The 18,359-nt window shown below is 48.6% G+C and overlaps 1 protein-coding gene across 1 annotated transcript in view; it reads left to right on the forward strand.

Moving 5' to 3' along the window:
• Positions 1–18,359, forward strand: part of RIMS3 (regulating synaptic membrane exocytosis 3) — a 38,150-nt gene that overhangs the window by 15,408 nt on the left and 4,383 nt on the right. Inside the window, exons 2-6 of the mRNA XM_081307737.1 lie at positions 6,540–6,787; positions 12,078–12,219; positions 15,025–15,137; positions 17,708–17,809; positions 18,119–18,258. Of these exons, the coding sequence (XP_081163863.1) occupies positions 6,571–6,787; positions 12,078–12,219; positions 15,025–15,137; positions 17,708–17,809; positions 18,119–18,258 (714 nt within the window). The 5' untranslated portion in view covers positions 6,540–6,570. The remainder of the gene's footprint in view (positions 1–6,539; positions 6,788–12,077; positions 12,220–15,024; positions 15,138–17,707; positions 17,810–18,118; positions 18,259–18,359) is intronic.

The following is an 18,359-nucleotide window of genomic DNA, read 5'->3' on the forward strand; positions in this document are numbered from 1 at the left end:
GGTGACAGCAGCTGCTCCCTGCCAGCCTTCTCATCTCCTCACTGCAAACCTCACCGATGAGCTCCTTTGTCTGGTCTGGCAGGGATGGGGGCCAGGAGGGTGGGATTGGGGGCTGGAGCATGTATGAGTGTGTTTATGTTCAAGCTCACATTAGCATCTGCTCAGGGCCAGTGTGTGTGCCTCAGCCCAGGGAGCCCAAGGCTTGGTGTAAGACACCTCCTGCTTCCCTGCCCACTGAAGTGATAGAGCTCTTCTCGCCCCTCTGCCTGGGCAGGGGCCAGGGAAAGGGTGTGTGTAAGTGTGTGTGTTATGCATGAGTGTTTGCAGGTGTGTACCCACATGAGTCTGAATGTCTGAGGCTGTTGTGGTGTCTGCTTCTGTGTGACTTTGTGTGGGTGAGCATCTCGATGAGGTGTGTTGTGAATATCTGTGAACACATGTGATTGTATCTTTACATGTGTATCCTCTCTGTGGGTCTGTGTTGTGTGTGATCACCCATATAAAATTTGGTGCCCTGTGTCTTTGTTTGGTGTGTGTGTGTGTGTGTGTGTGTGTGTGTTTTCTAGTGATCTGGGGAAACAGAGATCGGCACAGCCAGGAGAGGAGTTGGCACAGAGTCTCCCCACTCTGGCAGAGTGTGCTTCCTTGGCTCAGATGCCTTCCCCACCACATACCAACCCCTGTCACCCACTCACCCCTCTCTAAGTGGGCAAGGTTAAGGCCTTCTGTGCAGGCAGGCACTGGCCTCTGACATGTGTGAAATGTCATGGGTGGTGTGATAGGCAATCCTCATGCCAAGTCAGACCCATCATCCAGCAGGGGCTCAGGAGCTGAGACTGGTACTGCTTTCATGGGCCATCTCCCACTTCAACTGAGAGGTGCCAGGATCTGGCATCCACACTTATTCTGGTGTCTCCAGGGCTGCAGGAGGTGGTGATCCTATTAACCTCTGAGCCTTCCCCTGGAGCAGTTGCACCTGGTGAATTAGAACTAACACCTGGACAATCATTTACCAAGTATAAGGCACCTTATTAGTAATAACCAGGTAATTGCCCTCCTGGGCATTGAGCACGTACCAATCCTTGTTTTGCAAGATCTAACACCCGACACACATCGTCATCCCCATTTTAGTGATGCGTGGTAATGGGCTTGGGCTTGATAGAGAGGCCCTCCACCACTGGCTTGTAAATGGCAGATCAGGTTTTTCACCCAAGTCTGCCTGCCTCCAGAGCACTGTGTTTTTATCACTCTGCTCTTCTCCTCATTGGTTCATTTGATCCCCAGTCTAGTTGGAAGGATTGAGTGGGGTTCACGTGGTTCTCAGACTCAGAGAAAAGGAAATAGAGGATCAGAGATGCTGAATGACTTGCTAGGTCACCTGGCTGGGGGTAGAGCTAGGAGGGCCTCGTTATTCTGACTGTTGGGCATGCCACACAGAGTCCAGGGAAGAACACAGACACCATCAGAGGGAAGGTAGAGGAAGAAAGAATAGGTCTAGAACTCCTCAGCAATTGGTCCTGGATGAGTCCCTCTGTGTTAAAGTTCTTGTGTTTTGGTTTTGTTTTGTGGTGCTGGGAATGGAACTCAGGACCTTATGCATGCTAGGCAAGTGCTTTACCACAGCCCCAGCTCTAAAAACCTTAAAGTTGCAGGGCCTCAGCAGTTTGACATTGAAGTGCCTAAAGGCGGATTAGGGAATGCAGGAGTTCAAACAGTTTTATAAAGGAGGAAGCCAAGAATCAGAAAGTTGAAGTGATTTGCTCTAGGCCCCACAGATGTCTCCAAAGTCTATCTTTTTATACCACAAGCTATTTGCTGGAAGCCCTTGAGGACAGATGTCTTCACTAGCCCTTACTCTGAGCTCAACTCTTCCCTTCCAGACCCTTTAATAACATCACCTCTTCCCTGGGAGCTGCCCTGACTGCCTTCATCTCCTTTCCTGAAAATTGGTGTCTCAGCAGAAGTTAAGTGAAGCCTTGTTCAAATGCCCTAGGGGTGTGCTGTTGGGAGGGGCACAGCCCACTGTGATGCAGAACTCCACCGCTTGCTCAGCTCACGCTTACTCGCTCACTCGCTCACTCACTCGTATTCATCAGTTGGGTGAGTTTGGGTTTTCTTCCAGGTGAGGGGTGGGGAAGTAGTACCTGCCAGGTGACATGCACCTGGGAGTCAGGGGACTTGGATTGGAGTTCTGGTTTTGCCACCAGCTTTCTGTATGGCCCTGGTCTGATGTGTCTCTTCCCCATTCCTGGCCTTGATTTCCTGCTCTGCAAAATGAAAGGTTGGAATGAGAGAGGACAAGTCAGTTTAGCTCATCAGCTGGTGCTGGCGGAGTGTGTTGAGAGGGAAGTCGAGGTTCAATCTGATGTCTACGGAAGAGATGGCTTAGTGATGGCTGCTGTGAAGAGGATGGGGAGGGGTCATAGGTTAGCTCCTTCCAGCCTAACAATCCAGCTTCCTAAAATGGATTCCTTTGCCTTTCCTGTTGAGAGGGTGGGTAGCTGGGTTCATCTTAAGCTTAGGTACCTCACTGAGTGTCAGAAAGGCTCATTAGCTGGTTAGATACGTGATTAAAGGGAACCAAGTGGTCCCCAGGGTTGGGTGGATGCTGTCAGGGCCCTGAGACTTGCTGTTTTTAGGACTGAGGGAAGGTTGGAGAGCCCTCAGTGTGGGGAGACCCCAGGCATAGGCCTGATGTTGAGAGCTGGAAGAAAACACCAAGCTTATTCCTGGGGAGCTTGTGTGATGTCTTCTGAAATTTCAGGGGAAGGGCAGTAGTTCCTCCTCCCTGGAGGACAAATCAGAGCTGAGTTCCTTGGGCTGCAGGAGTGGATGGCAGTAACCAGGGAGAACTTCAGAAGGAGATCTGTGGCTCAGTGAGATCGTGGGAAGGATGTCTTGCCTGAGGTTTGATGAACTAAGCTGGGGCAGGGACAGGCCTGCCCAGAAGCAGAGGAATTGTTGCAGTGACTTTTGTGGAAAGGATGTAGTTCATTTAGTAATCGAGTAGAACTGCTTGAATGTGAAATGCTGTATTGTGTCCTGCTGGCCCCTCATCACACTGCCCTCATCTTTGCCTCCTTCCCCTTTCCATCCCTGTGGTCTGATGTCTCTGGGTTTGCTATGGAGTGGATTTCCTTCCTTATAGGGGCCAGGTGTCCATCTCTGTCTTTCTCTGGCTTACCCTTCCTGAGCTAGAGTGACTGCCAGAGAAGCTAGAACTCTGGTTCTGAGCCCTCCTCTGCAGCACACATTTATAAATTCAGTTCTCCTAGTCAAAAGGACTTTTCCAGAGCACTTAATCTGACCCTTTATTTAACACAGATGAGTAAGCTAAGGAACAGAGAAGTCCGTACAAGGAATCTTTCCACTTCTTAATCCATGTCATGATTTATAACCCTCCCAGGCTGCCCCACTACGGTTGCTGAACAGAGGGTCAGGCCCTAGGACCTTGGTCTAGTGTTTGGATCTGGCTCCTCTGCCCACCTTGGGGAGTGGCCTGCAGGCTGTGCACCCCCAGACATTCATCAGCTCTCCAGTTCTCCTGGGTGGTTAAGGATGAGAAAACAGCTCTGTATGGTGCAGAGTCCTGGATGTCAGGCCATCTGTTTGTAGGTTCCATTCATTATTCATAAGGAAACATGAGCTCCCAAAGTTGGCAGGGTCAGGATTTCTGTCCTTTACCTCTTCCTTTCTCACCCTGGGGTGTGGCTCACCAGGGAAGTGCTTGTTTCTCCAGGTATGGTCTGGGGGGTGGGGATGCCCCTTAGCTGCTTATGCCAGCTGAGAGAATATGGGACAGAGAGGGGGTTTTCTTATCATAGGCACTTTTCTTGCAGTTTTCTCAAAGACCTTAGAGACCCAGGGCAGAGCCAGAGCTTGAGGAATGGATGCACATCTTTGGATGAGCTCTGAGTTGAAGGGACAAGGGCTGCTGAGCATGTTGTCTCTTTGTGGAAACAGAAAATGTGCATTTGAGCCCAAGCCTTGCCACTTCCTTTCTGAGTAGGATGGGCAACTCCTTTACTTCTCCGAGACTCAATTTTTTCATCTGCCATGTAGAGATAACTATGCACCTTGCAGAAATGTTAGAATGAGCAAATTAGACTTAGGCCCTGGCAGATTCACAATATCAGATAAGCCCTGTCCCACCTTCCACCAAAAGACCATGCCGATGCCCAAAAAAACACACAAACTGGCACTAGAGCTGGAAACTAAAGAGATCATCACAGGCCAAAGTCCAGGGGGACTTTCCATTAGCTACAAGGTTGATGGGGGATGGAGTAATATAATCCGGGTCTTTGCACACATCTCTGGGTGAGTGAGAACAGTCCAGACAGCCACAAAGAAGGCAAAACAAGGCATTGACTCATCCCCTCTGTCGGTCCTAATTCACCAAGCTGGCAGGAGCCATGCTGACTGGGAGACCAAGTGATCGTTCTCCCCTGTCTGGGGACTATCTTTCTCATTTGCCAGAGTGGTGCGTTCATTCTTCCACCCCCATTTTCATCCCCTTTTTGTGTCCTTTTGGAAAGTCAAATTCCCTCAGGGTCACAGGTCTGAGGGCATAAGGGTCATGCAGAATGCCCTGAACCCTGGGATGTGCTTCTGCCCAGGAAGAGAACTGTGGGCTGGGACAGAGCCAGGAAAGTGCTGGGTGCAGAGCATGGCTTCCCTGTATTCTGCTGGAGCAGAGGAGCAGACTGCAGCACTAGGCTTTGCAACTGAGTTAGAGGCTGACAGCTGGAGACCCCCTGCTCTGTATGAAATGGGCCGCCAACACACGATGCCCCTCCCTCAGAGTGGCTCTCAGAGCCTTCTGTCCTCTTCTTCTAGCACTTATCGTAACCACCATTAAATATTTAATTGCATAATTAGTTATTTACTGTCTATTTCCCCTCCTGGACTAGAGGCCTTGGGAGGGTAGGACCAAGCTGGCTTGGCTCACTGCTGTACTCTTGGCACTCAGCATTGGCCTTGAAATTTTAGGAAATTAAATATTTGTTGAATACAGCTAATGAGAAGAGTAAATTTCTGTACTTTGGAAAGGAATTTGGCAATATGGTCCAAGAATCCAAAAACCATTTATGCCCTTAGTATCAGGCAGGATGCTTTTGGATGTAGCAGAGCGCTCTGATTCAAACTGGCTTAAGCAACGGAAAATGTATTATTGCTTAGAACTGGAAGGCCAGAGAAAGGCAGGCTCCAGGTGTGGCCTGGTGACCTTTTGGTCTGTGTGCTGTGTTACCCTCCAGAGTACTGGTTTCAGACTCTGACTGGGCCCACTGTCAGGGGGCGGGCAGAGAGAGAGAAAAAGAGACACCAAACCCCCACCTCTCTTGTAAGCATGGAATCCAAATCTCCCTTTAAGTTGAATTGGGCCAACTTAGTCATATGCCCACCTTGGATGAGTGAGAGTCACCAAGGAGTACGCCATTCACTAAAGTCCTGAAACTAATCAGGATCTGCCTCTAAAACAAGGACAGGGTGGGACCTGGATAAAACCACTACTCTGCCAGGATACATGAAGTGGGGCAGCACATGGGGGAAGCTACCAGCCATTCCCACACCCTCCCACCCAGCCCGTCCATTTCTAGGAGTCAATCCCCAGGACATCAGCAGACTAAACCAGTGCAGAAAGATGTTTATTTCAATGTTTATTTAAAAGAGAGGCAAGAGAAACTTGGACCTGATTCAAGAGGTAGCTGTATTGAAATATTTAAGTCAATTATACTACCTCTATACAACAGACTATTATGGTGGCATTAAAACTTTTATACAAAGTGTTAATGACATTGGGAAATACTTAGGATATAATGTTAGATGAACAATACCAGGACATAAATTGTATTTACAGTATGAGTCCAATTATTTTGGTACGTGCACAGAAAGGACTCTGGAAGGAACTGGGTTAAAACACTGGTGGTGGCTGCCTCTCGGCAGTGCAGGCATGGGTGATTTGGGCCTGTTGTTTCATGCTTTTCTGAACCATCCCCTTCACCCAGGAGGACCCCTTCCACTGGCTGCGCAGGCAGAGCCTGGTTTGTTTTCCCTGTGCTTATTACTTGCTATGGAAGTAATCAACCCTAAGCTCATGAGGATTCTCTCTCTGCTGTGACTGTTCCTGGCACTTTACCTGTGCTATCTCATTTAGTTCTTATAGCAGTCCTATAAGGTACAGGCTTTTATTTCTTATTTTGCTAATGTCTTCTGAGATCCCAAGATGTTCGGTCACCGGGTCACACGGCTAGTGCCTGGAGGCCTTTGGAATTCAAGCCCAGGTCATCTGACTCTGTAGCCTTAGTCTTCACTGCAAAACCAGGCCACCTGCCATTTCTTCATGGTCACACACTAACAAGAATAGTCCTGTTTGTTGAGCTAGACCCTGTACACGCCCTTGATATTTATTTGTTAATTTAATACTTACAGCCTCAGAGAGGCAGAGTGACTTGCCCAGGGTCCACAGGTGGGAAGTAGTGGGACTGCTGTAGAGTTACTGGGGTCTGATGTGAAATTTCTTTGTCTCCCTCACACTTCAGGGTTGCCTGAAGATCTCCTGTGCTTGGGATCATGTTTAACGGGGAGCCAGGTCCAGCCTCGGCTGGAGCCTCTAGGAATGTGGTGCGGAGCTCCAGTATCAGTGGCGAAATCTGTGGATCCCAGCAACCTGGGGGTGGGACCGGGACCACCACTGCCAAGAAGCGGCGGAGCAGCCTGGGTGCCAAGATGGTGGCCATCGTGGGCCTGACCCAGTGGAGCAAGAGCACACTCCAGCTTCCCCAGCCAGGTGAGGGGCCCAGGGCACTGAGGGGCGGGGGTGGGTCACTTTGCCCTACGTACCCTGGTATTTAACTGTCGGATGTGCTTGACCACACCCCACACTTTGTATGGTACTTCCCACATACTAGGCACTTTTCTGAGCCAAGGAGGTATGCCAATTCCTGTCATCCTCAGCCTCACCAGGCATGCACAGAAGCACAGGAAAGGCTAGGCACCTGTCCCAGATTACACAGTGGGGAAACAGTGGAGCCTGAGTTCAAACATGCGTAGTTGGGCTTCCTACTTCATGCCCTGAATTTTTACACTATGCTGGCTCTGCACAGACTTACACATTAATCAGTAATTATTAATGAGATTCTCCTTTGTTCCTGGCACCATGGTCAGGACACCACAATTTTCCAGACATACGCATCCACAAGATTCAGTCTCATCTGTCATCTCTGAGTTTCCTAAGTATAACAGCCACATGAATATAGTTACAAAGAGAAACAAGTAGATGTTACAAAGAGAAACGTAGATGTTACAAAGAGATGTTACATCACACCTAGATATTACAAAGAGAAAGGAGAGAAACACAGATTCATGGTTTGTACAATCACATCGAGTGCCCAGGTGTTCAGTTGAGCCAGTCCTATCACCAGGAAAACATGTCATAATCATTCTCATTCAGATTCTGCATGGCAATGAATAAAACCAACCAGAACCACAGATGCACATACTCAGATCACAGAAACATGTCATACTTGGGTTCGCACTTGCCTGACAGAGCCACGTTCACACACCTTAACAGTTGAATCCTCATGAAAACGAACGCTTTCTCGGTCTGCACTTATACAATCCCAGATATACTCAGACTGGTAGGAGACCCACCTTGTTGCACACAGCCACACATGGACCCCATGTCACAAAGGAGCGAGCCCTCTCCACCAAGACCCCCTCACTTTGTGGCATCAGCCCAGACACCAGCTGGTTTTGTTTTAAAATCTCTTCCTGCTTATTTTGCTCAGAGTAACAACTTCCCCGAGAAACCTTCAAATAGGCAGCTGGATGGGGGTGGGGGGGGCGGGGTTGCTGGAGGATCAGGGAGAATGCTCATCAAGACTCCCAGTTGGGGCTGGGGGTGGGGGACTTTTCCAGGCCTTAAAATAGATTCTTACAAAGCCCTTAACAGGAGCATGCGGGATGGTCTTTTCCAGCAATCACGCTGTGATGTGGTTTCTGGCGCAGGGAGAGGCTGGATGGGGAAGGGGCTTGAGGTTATTAGTGCCTTAGGGTGAGCAGTGCCGGCCTGGGACTAGGTAGTAAGGGAGGTGGGGATTTGGGGATCCTGAACTTGGGATAGGACAAGGAGGACAGGGATAGCGCCAAGGGTGGGGTTAGGGCCAGAATATTAAGATGAGGACAGTCTTTCAAGGCCAAGTCAGGGGCCTGAGTCCCTGGGAGATATTGCAGTGATCTGCATAGACTTCACAGACGGCAGGCAGGGATGGGGCAGATGCCAGGAAGACCTTTTGCCTTGGGAGGAGATGAATGGCCATGGGGGCTTCTGGATCCCTGTCTCCTTGGTATGTAAGGGCACTACTGAAGGTGGGGGGGGGGGGCTGGGACAGGAGAATTGCCCAGATGCCCTTCTAACTGAAGGTCCCTATGAGTCATCTAATTGCTGAATGTCAGAGCAGGAAGGGCCCCTCGAGGTCATCTAGTTCATTGTACTCATTTATGACAAACATTCAAAGCCTGGGGAGAAGGCATTTTCCTGGAGAATGATCTCAGGTGGCCTCTGAAGCCACACCCTGTCATTTACTAGGTGATCCATCTGGGCAAGTTACTGCATCTCTCTGAGCCTGCTTCTTGTTTGTAGAATGAGGACTTGCAGAGGTGTCCAGAGTTAAATGAGATAATGAATGGGAAGGTGGTCAGCCTTGTGCTTGCCACATGGGAGATACTCAGTGAAATTGGTGCCGTTTTTGTTACCCTTGGGCACAGTAGAGTCAAAAGAGAAGTAAGGCCTCTAGCCTCCACACCTCTCCCATCTTTATTCCTTTTCCCAGTTAAAATGTTTCTTTCTTTTTTCTCCAAGCCTCGAGGATCCCAGCTTGGGGCCTCCTCCTGGTTGGAAAAGTCTGGCATGAGAGGGATGTATGGTGCCAGTTCACTGTGGGTGTTGGCCCTGGAATTGTTTTCTGGGAAAACTTCCCATAGGGGTACCCCCTGCTGCCCCCCACTGCCCCAATATGGGATAGCTCAGTTCCTTGCAGAGCTGGGCTGTGTGAAGTTGGTAAGAATTCCTCTTCTGGACCCAACCTTCTGGGCTCTGGGTCTACCCTTCCCAATGACCCCCTTTATCCTAGTTTATCTGTACCCTGCTTCAGCCAGAGCCCTGCCCATCCCTTTTTGTTTCAAAGCCTCTGCCCTAGTTCAGACCTCATAATATCTAGCCTGAGTGTTGTACCAACCTCCTTCCTGGTTCCCCTGCCACCCCCTACCAGTTTATTCATTATGTTGCCCTAGAGTGGACTTTCAAAAACTCACCCTGGTGCTTTAGAGGGCTAGTCCTGGCTCTGTAACTCCCCATGGGACCTTTGGAAAGTCACTTTCCCACTGAGTTTCAGTTTTTTCTTCTGTAAAATGGAGCTAAAAAATGCTCCCTCCCAACTTCCTTCTAGATCTATAATTCTGTACGTTGTGGGAGCAATGAGAGAGGTGAGTTCAGGGCTTTTGGGTCCCAGGGCACAGGTGGAATCTGGTCTGGTATTAGGCTAGCTCCACACAGGGTCATCCACGGCTGTTTCAGCCCAACCAAATGGAGCTTCTCTTTTCAGTACCAAGGACAGTGGCTTTTCTCTGCTGGGCTCTCTCTAGGCTCTGGGTCAGAAATCTCAGGATCATTCCAGAAGATGTCCCTAATGGTGTATTGCTGCAGGTTGTTACTGCCCCTGTCTTGTGACAGGACAGATGGGATGGTTCCTGAAGTTTTTCAGTATCTGAGGACTACAGAATTATTGTAAGCAATTTGGCTTAGTGCTCTAGAGAGAAGCTACATGAAGTTATTCCCTGGATTGATGGGGTTGAAACTGCACAGGGATGAAGGCAGTAAAGGACTTTTCCCCTAAGGCTGCAAGACCTTTCTCCTCCCTCTGAAGACATGGAACCTTCCCTCTGATGAGTTACATTACACATAGATGGGACATTGGGAGGGGAGAGAGATGCAACATACCAGTTGACTGGGAGTCTGGGGACCTGGCATTTAGTCCCAGTTCTTTTGACACCTGGACCTCAAGCTCTCTATTTGAGAAATGGTAGAGGGGGCTAGCAAACTATTTCTTAACCTCTTCAGGGTCCTACAACTCCTCCATTCAAGGATTCACATTGGACTGGGCAAGCCTTAGAAGTGAAATTCACATCCAAATGGGTCAGAGCTTTCCCAAGCTCTAAAAGTGAATGTTGAGGGGGTGAGGATGTGAGGGGGAGGAAGGGTGACTTGCAGCCCTCAGACCCCATCTGTCTCCTAACTGGGTTAGAGGGGATGTGGCCGTTAGGAGCCAAGGACAGGGAGAGTCCTCCTACACTCCCCATTTTTGCCCAGCCCTCTGTGTGTGTGGCAGGTTACACACCATGTGTGGGTGAGCACTGCTGTGTGTGATATAGTGGACTGGTTCAACTCCAGGTATTTGAGAGTTCACATCAAAACATCATACGTGATCTAACTACATTTGATAGAGCATGTCATGTGTACATATGGCCAAGACCTGGTGGGACCATTTGTGACCATGCAAATTTGTACTAACATAATTGACCTTGTATGTGAGATAACTGTATTCATATATGTAATCGTCAGCTTTGTATATGTCTGCTTATGATCATCTATGTGAAAGAAATAGTGTAAGCTGAGATGTGTATGTGTGTGCGTGAGACAGACACACTTCTCAGTGATCTCACTGATCCTAGATGTGCTAGATATTCCCATGTCCTAGATGCTGGCCTGATTTTACAGAAGTCATTCCCCTTTACTTCCCAACCGTGTTCCCATCACCTCCCCTCCACTACCATCCCATCCACTGGTGTTACTAGCCCTCTCAACCTTCCCTCCCACAGTGGAGACTTCTTGAAAGATAAATAGAGCAAAGAAAGAGAAAGTCCTCCTTCTCCCAGGCTGGGGTCGGGAACATTCCTTCCCCAATCCACAACTGGATGGAAGTAGGAGAAAAGACTGCTAGGGTAATCAGATCCCCCATCTCCACTGTTTTCAGGGGCTGTGTCTCCTACCTATGTCTCAGGTCTCCCCCATCTCTGTAGAAAACTCCACTCTTAATTTGCTTAGGCATCTAACCAGTGACAGCAGGTATCTCCTTTGATATAGTTCCTATCCAAGCATCACTTCCTCCCTATGAAATTCCTCTGGCCAGCAAGCTTCTGCATGGGAAATTCCTGCAAAACCCCAATGTGTCCCCACTTCACTTCCCAAGAGGAGAGTGAATCTGAAGGGACCACACTGAATGCTGAAGAGGTTGCTATGGAAACCCAGGTAGGATGGTATACTGCTAGGAGAAGGAGAGTGCCCCTTTTCCCCTGTCAGGTGGAGAACGGGTGCTGGGCAGGGCATGCCCTGTATAGAATACAGAGGCACAAGGCAGGCTTGCGCTGCACAGTTTCATGGGCTCTTCTACAGACCTTTCCTTTAAAATCAAAGTCAATTCAGGTCAAGTTAGCAGTCCCTCTCAAAGTCTTGCTTCCCCGAGGGCCTTACCAGCTTGCTACACATGTCCCTCTCCATATTTGGACCTACCTTCAGAAGGGAAGTTTGTTTGAGAGTGGTCATGCTCCTTTTTTTTTTTTAATAGGGCCTATGAGGGTATCAGAGAAATAGGTTGTGTGGGGTCTGGGTGTGATGGGGTCCCTGGGGGATCTGGAAGAAGGAAAGTAAATCTTGTAAGACATACTTTCCAGAAGAGTCGGGGGAGAAGGAGAGGGGAGAAGAACATGAGTTTGGGGGCAAGGGATGAAGTAGAGTGGGCACTTGGCATCAGAGGAGCCTGGTAGGAGGAGCTCTGCCTCAAGCCCCCTCTCCACCATCCTGACCCTCTAGCCATCTTTCTAGTCCACTTTGTCTGTGTCACTGCCCCTGGCAGGGCAGGTGTCAGGCTGTAGACCAGTTCTGGGGGTAGCTCAGTCATGTCCCCACTCCAGTCAGCTCTGCTTGCGTGCCCCTTCCCAGAGGGGAACTGGCCACACTGTCCAAGAAGCCTTAGGTTGTTTCAAACTGATTTCCTGTCTCTCCTTTGGGGTGGGGTTCTCAGAAGGGGCCACCAAGAAGCTGCGCAGCAACATCCGCCGGAGCACAGAGACCGGCATTGCTGTGGAGATGCGAAGTCGTGTCACACGCCAGGGCAGCCGGGAGTCCACTGATGGGAGCACCAACAGCAACAGCTCCGATGGCACGTATGTGCACCCCTGCTCAGCCCATTTTGTCTCCTCCTCCTCGACTTGGGTCACACAACCAGCAGGAAGGGCAGGAAGACCTTCCTATGTGGTTTCCAGCCAAGATGTCTGGTTTCCTCTATGCCTCTGACTCCCTTGTCCCTTTCTCAGGACATCCATTGCCTGGCCCCTAGGTATTCCTATTGCTTCACTGGAGTGCCCTAGAGCCCAGGAGCAGTGAATTCCTTCTGTGTGTTTCAGAAAGTGACCTGTGCCTCCTGCCTCCTACTGCTTCCATGCCTCCCTGCTCAGAAGGAGAGGGGTGGAAAGGAAAATGTGATCCTAAATTACCTTTAGCTCTAAAACGATTGTTATGGCTCAGATGAGTGGAGTCCTCTCAAGTACACTTTCTTGGAGCTTAGGAAAAGAGATTGGACTAGATCTGTGTTTTTTAAATTGTCAGTAGTGACTCATAGACAAGGCATAAAATCACCACCATGGGTCAGAACCATCATTAGAAAAAGAACTATATCAAGTATATCTTAGTAGTGAGGATGAATTACCGTGGGCCCTTTTGTTTCAGTTTTACATGTATAGATATACTTTGGTCTGTAGCAGATCATGATGGTAAATCCTTTTCTTACATTTGGGTTGCAGTAAAACATTTGAAAGTCACTGGGTTAGATATTCCCTTAGATCTCTTCTAAATCTGTGAAACTATAGTTTATGACTAACACTCTCTGCTTCTGCTTCATTAATGCTCTGTAATATCCAGTCTCAGGATTCTGGGCTCCATTATTAGTATTCAGTGACCATATCTCACTACTATACAGTCAACTCTCAGCATTTCTAGGGGATTGGTCCCAGGACCTCCACCGGGAAAAAAATCCACGGATGCATAAGGCCCTTACATAAAATGGTGTAGTAGTTGCATATAACCTGCATACAGCCTCCTGTTACTTAAATAATCTCTAGGTTACTTTTAATACCCATGTATTAAAATGTGAATGCAATGGAAACAGGCTGTATTGTTTAGAAAATAATGACAAGAAAAAAAGCCTGCACATGTTCAATACAGGCACTTTTTTTTTTTCAATAATGTTTTCAATCTGTGGTTGGTTGAATCTGTGGTTGGTTGAATCCGTGGATGTGGAACTCATGGATACAGAGGGCCTTCCCTACCTACTTCCATGAATGAGAATAGCTGCTACATTTAACTTCCCATGTGCAGATCACCATTGGGTACCTTAGATCAGTGAGTCCTGCCTTGGAGTCTACCTACTGTAATCAGCCCAGGAGTGGGGTGATCATTTAACACTTATAACCATCCCAAGGAATATGGGAACTATCATTATCTCTGTCTATGAGTAAGGAAACCGAGGCAAGAAGGAGGGGAGGAACCTTGCTCAAGGTCACGGCTGTTAAGTGGTCATGGCTGTTAAGTATTAAGTGGTGTTAATTAGGGCCATTTGACTCTATAACCTTTATTCAAACCTCTACTCTAAGGTAGAGGATAACTTACTCTATACTAAGCTCCCAAAAGTTTGTGACCTTGAGAGGCTACATTTCTTTAATCTCTCAGATCCTGTTGAAATAAGAAGGTGATACTAGGTGATTGCTGATTATGATCAATAAAAAGTGGGTGCCATGAAGCCCCTTCCTGGGGGAGTAGAGGCTCCATGTAGTAGAGGAGACATAGCCTCTCTCTGATGAGCATATACCTCCCTGTCACTGGCCAGTTGGGACTCTAGGCCAACCTGTCCAGCAGGGATTCTTTGCTGCATAGCCTTTTCTCTCTCTAGCCAGGAGGTCTTATACTTTGGTCCATTGTAGCCCCTGAGCAGGCCTGGGCCAACCCTTCCTTATCTGTCCTTTCTCTGCTGGCCACAACCTGGACATCCAGATAAGGACATGAAAAAATAGCACTTTCCCCTGACAATAGCAGCAGCAGCAGCAGCTCTAACTACCATTTGTTGTTTCCTGTTTGTCCCGAACTCTTCCCATACCCTCTGCCCAGCCTGCACTGTAGTCTATGAGTTGAGCATCATCTCTGTTTTGCAGGCAAGGCTTACTTCTTGGAGCCTGTTTTCTCATCTGCAAAATTGGATACTAGTTCCTATCAACAGATTGTAAGGATTAAAATGACACAGTATGCTGGGTGTGGTGGCCTACACCTATAATCCCAGTGGCTTGGGAGACTGAGGCAGGAGGACAATAAATTCACAGTCAGTCTCAGCAACTTGGTGATACCCTAAGCAACTTAGCAAGACTCTGTCTCAAAGTGAAAAATAGCAAGGGCTGGGGATGTGGCTCAGTGGTTAAGTGCTCCTGGGTTCAATCCCTGGTACCAAAAAAAAAAAAAAAAAAAAAAAAAAGGAAGACACAGTAGTGCACTTAGAACATTTAGCGCCCCATTGGCACCTGGTCAGCTTTTAATCACCGGCAGTTTTTCTTGTTACTATTTCCAGGCCCCCCACCACCCTGGACTACCCACCATCCCTTGCCATTCATCTCAACCCTGTAATTGTGTTATTTTGGTCTCAGTTGCTGTTCAGGGCACCACCTTGCAGTTATTGACTAGGATTTTAAATTTATGGTCAAATCAAATCTCAGTTCTTAGAACTTGCTCTAGGCATTGAGATTTCTGGCCTGACATCCTTTGGTGAGGTGTCCAGCAGTTACTGCATTTTAAGGGTCACCTCAGAAATCCTTGGAACTTGAAGAATGAAAACCATCATTATGAGATTTTAAATGTTGTCTCTTTAGTGACATCAAAGAATTTTTCTTCAATGTGCAGAAATGAATAGTTGTCTGCCTTTCCTGCAGGTTCATCTTCCCCACCACCCGGCTGGGAGCTGAAAGCCAGTTCAGTGACTTCTTGGATGGGCTGGGACCAGCCCAAATTGTGGGGCGACAGACGCTGGCAACACCCCCCATGGGTGAGTCTTCCTGAGGGCAGGGTGAGTGGGGAGTGGGTAATGGCAGAAAAGGCAGGGAGGGTGAGCCAGCGGTGGGGGTGGGGTCATGACAAGGTACAGGCAGCAGAAGGGAGCCCTTCCTCTGGCTTTTTTGCCAATGAAGAGTCAGTGGAGCATTCATCAATTCTTCCCTCATCAAAGACGGGAGGGATGGCAGCCTTTCTCTGCCTGCTGTCCCGCAGCACCTTTTACAGCACATCCCCTCCCTCACTTTACTCGCCCATCACCTGAATGTAGCATTGGCTGTCCTGGAGTTGATTCACCAGTTCTCTGTGTGAACCTGGATGAGTCACTTCCCATCTTTAAGCCTCAGTTTCCTCATTTGTAAAATGGAGATAATACCACCCACTTGAGTTCTGCAATCTCACACCAGCTGATTGAGCTCCTTTCTATTAGATGCTTTGCAGTGAGATCTTTTAATGTGCTTGTAGGAACTGAGCTGATTTGACTGTTTCTCTTAACAGTGCCTGGCACCTAGAAGCTGTCTATTATTTTTCTCATCCCTCTTCCTTGCAGCAAGGAAGGACATTCTGAAGCCTATGCTTCGTCCTCTTAGCTGCAGTCTGGGTCATTTCGTGCACTCTGGGACTACTTCTCCCTCCCTCAGGCTATGTTGCTTTAAGCAGCTTCTCTCCAAACTGGCTTCTACAGAGGTGCTTCCTGCCTTCCCTGTGTCCCCATCAATCTGGCCTGAGCAGCATTATCTGACCCAGAAGCCCATGGTCCCTATCCAGACAGTACTCGACCTTTGACCCTCCTAGCAAAAGAGGAAGGCAACGGTGCACAACGGGTCTGGGATTCCATTCCAGGCCCAGGACTCTTGCCACAGCACTACCCTGTCTTCCTTGAAAGGGTCCATACTAAGAGAGAGAGAGAGAGAGAGAGAGAGAGAGAGAGAGAGAGAGAGAGAGAGCACGCGCACGCGCGCGAGCGCATGTATAATGGCAAAAAAAATAATAATAAGGGGGGCCATAGAGCCCCTTGGAAGAGGGGTCCATGGGGATCCTTAGAGAGGCAGTGTCAGCTCTCATCTGGTTCTTGCGTTGGATTGAACTTCCCACCATTTTCTGGCAGCCTCTTAAGGGCCTGCTTTCCCTCTCCCCTAGACCATAAATTGAGAAGCAGCAAAATGAGCCAACCACTTTCACAAGGCCAGTGTGCCATCACAGCCTTGCACATTTGTGTGTGGTGCCCCCTTGTGTCCAAAACTGGGAAAGCAGGTTTGCATTTCCTCTCCTTCATTTGGGAGTGAGATATAGCTAGGTGTGGAGAAAATGAATTCCCAAGACCCCCCTTTCCCCCATGAAGAGGTCAGGAATCACTGGAGGAAGATGAATTCTAGGATGCCTCCTGAAAGTAGTAAATCCCTGTCCTCTTTCGTATGCAAATATGAATAATTGCATAATGGCTCAGAGAATCTGAAAAGGGTGGTTGAACCAGAAGTCTGGCCCATTTAATTTTTCTGGATCAGGCTTATGATTATCTACTGCTTTGAAGGCTGTTCCACGTGTCTACTGCATAATTCTAAATCCATGGTGAACAAAGCTAAGAGTTCCTAGAAATCACGTAATGCTATGATTCCACACATGGGATCTGATTCTGTTGGACACAGGACCTGACCTTGTGAGCACTCAGCTCTCTGTGCTCCTCTGGCAGAGGGTTGAGCGGCCCCATTTCCAGGTAGTGCCTTGTATCCTGGGCCAGCTCAGCTTAGCATTGCTTCCCACTTAACGCTCTTTCAGTATTTGTTTGATAAATTAATGGGGAGTGGCTGAGGGCTGCTGGAGGGAAAGATGAAGAAGAGAGCATACAGGCTTCCTCACACAGGAAGCTCTCTGTCCCTAAACTTGCCTGTTCTGCTTAGTGAAACAGAAGCCTCCCAGTCAGCTACACGATGGGAATTTGGCAGCCAGTTGTTGTGATCCAAGCATGTTCCTTGAGGGTCATGCCCCATCCCATGCCACAGGATCTAGCAAAGTGTTTCTCAGTCACTTGGAAGTGACTCAATTTCAGTTTTTGGTACTGGGGATTGAATCCAGGATACTTTACCACTGAACTACATCTTTAGTCTTTTTTATATTGAGACAGGGGCTCACTAAGTTGCTGAGGCTGAATTTGCAATCCTCCTGCCTCAGTCTCCTGAGTCACTGGAATTACAGGCATGTACACCCAGCATTTTAAAGTGATCTCTAAGAACCAAGTGCTGCATGCCTGTAATCCCAGTGACTTAGGGATGAGGGAAAGAATGATATAGGCTGAGGCAGGAGGATTGCAAATTCAAGGCCAACCTTGGCAACTTAGTGAGATATAGCTCAGTGGTATAGCACTGGGTTGGATCCCCAGTACCAAAAAATAAAATTTAAAAATATAAAGTGATCTCTGAGAACAGTCTGACACTTGCAGCTTGCTCCAACATGTTCCTTTCTGATGCTGCTACAGTGTTCCCCGCAGACTGAGATGCTCACCAGAAGCTGGCTGCCCCTCAATCCCTGGTCTGACTCTGCCTGGATTGTCCCTCTTTTCCCTTGCAGGAGATGTGCACATTGCCATCATGGACCGGGGTGGCCAGCTGGAAGTGGAAGTGATTGAAGCTCGGGGCCTGACCCCCAAACCAGGCTCCAAATCTCTCCCAGGTGAGGCTGAGCAGCTAGGAGAGGGACTTGGGTAATGGAGGTCCTAGAAGGGAGGGGTTTGTAGCTGAACTGTATGTAGTCCATCCTTAGCTCCCACTGGCCTACATCAGTGTTCTTGACTGGAGTCACACCTTCCCTGGAAGGCCAGTGAGTGAGGTGGGGGCAGGAGAGGATGGAGGGGTCAGCCTCTTCCTTTTGCAGTGCACAATCTATTTACCTTGCTCACCTCCAGGGTCCCCTGGAGGTTGGGGATGGGGTGGGCCATAGTTGTCTCTCTGGGACTATATTATTCTTTCCCTCATCCCTCAGCTACCTATATCAAGGCTTATCTGCTTGAGAATGGGGCCTGCTTGGCCAAGAAGAAGACAAAAGTGGCTAAGAAGACCTGTGATCCCCTGTACCAGCAGGCTCTGCTTTTTGATGAGGGGCCCCAGGGCAAGGTGCTACAGGTGAGTATTAAGGGTGAGTGGGCCAGGGTCAACTCAAAAACTGGAAATCATGACGAGGTTCTTCAGTGATGATTCATCCTATGTCAAGCATTGTACCAGGT

Source organism: Spermophilus citellus (genome assembly GCF_964194105.1).
Source record: "Spermophilus citellus genome assembly, chromosome: 9".
Lineage (NCBI taxonomy): Eukaryota > Metazoa > Chordata > Mammalia > Rodentia > Sciuridae > Spermophilus > Spermophilus citellus.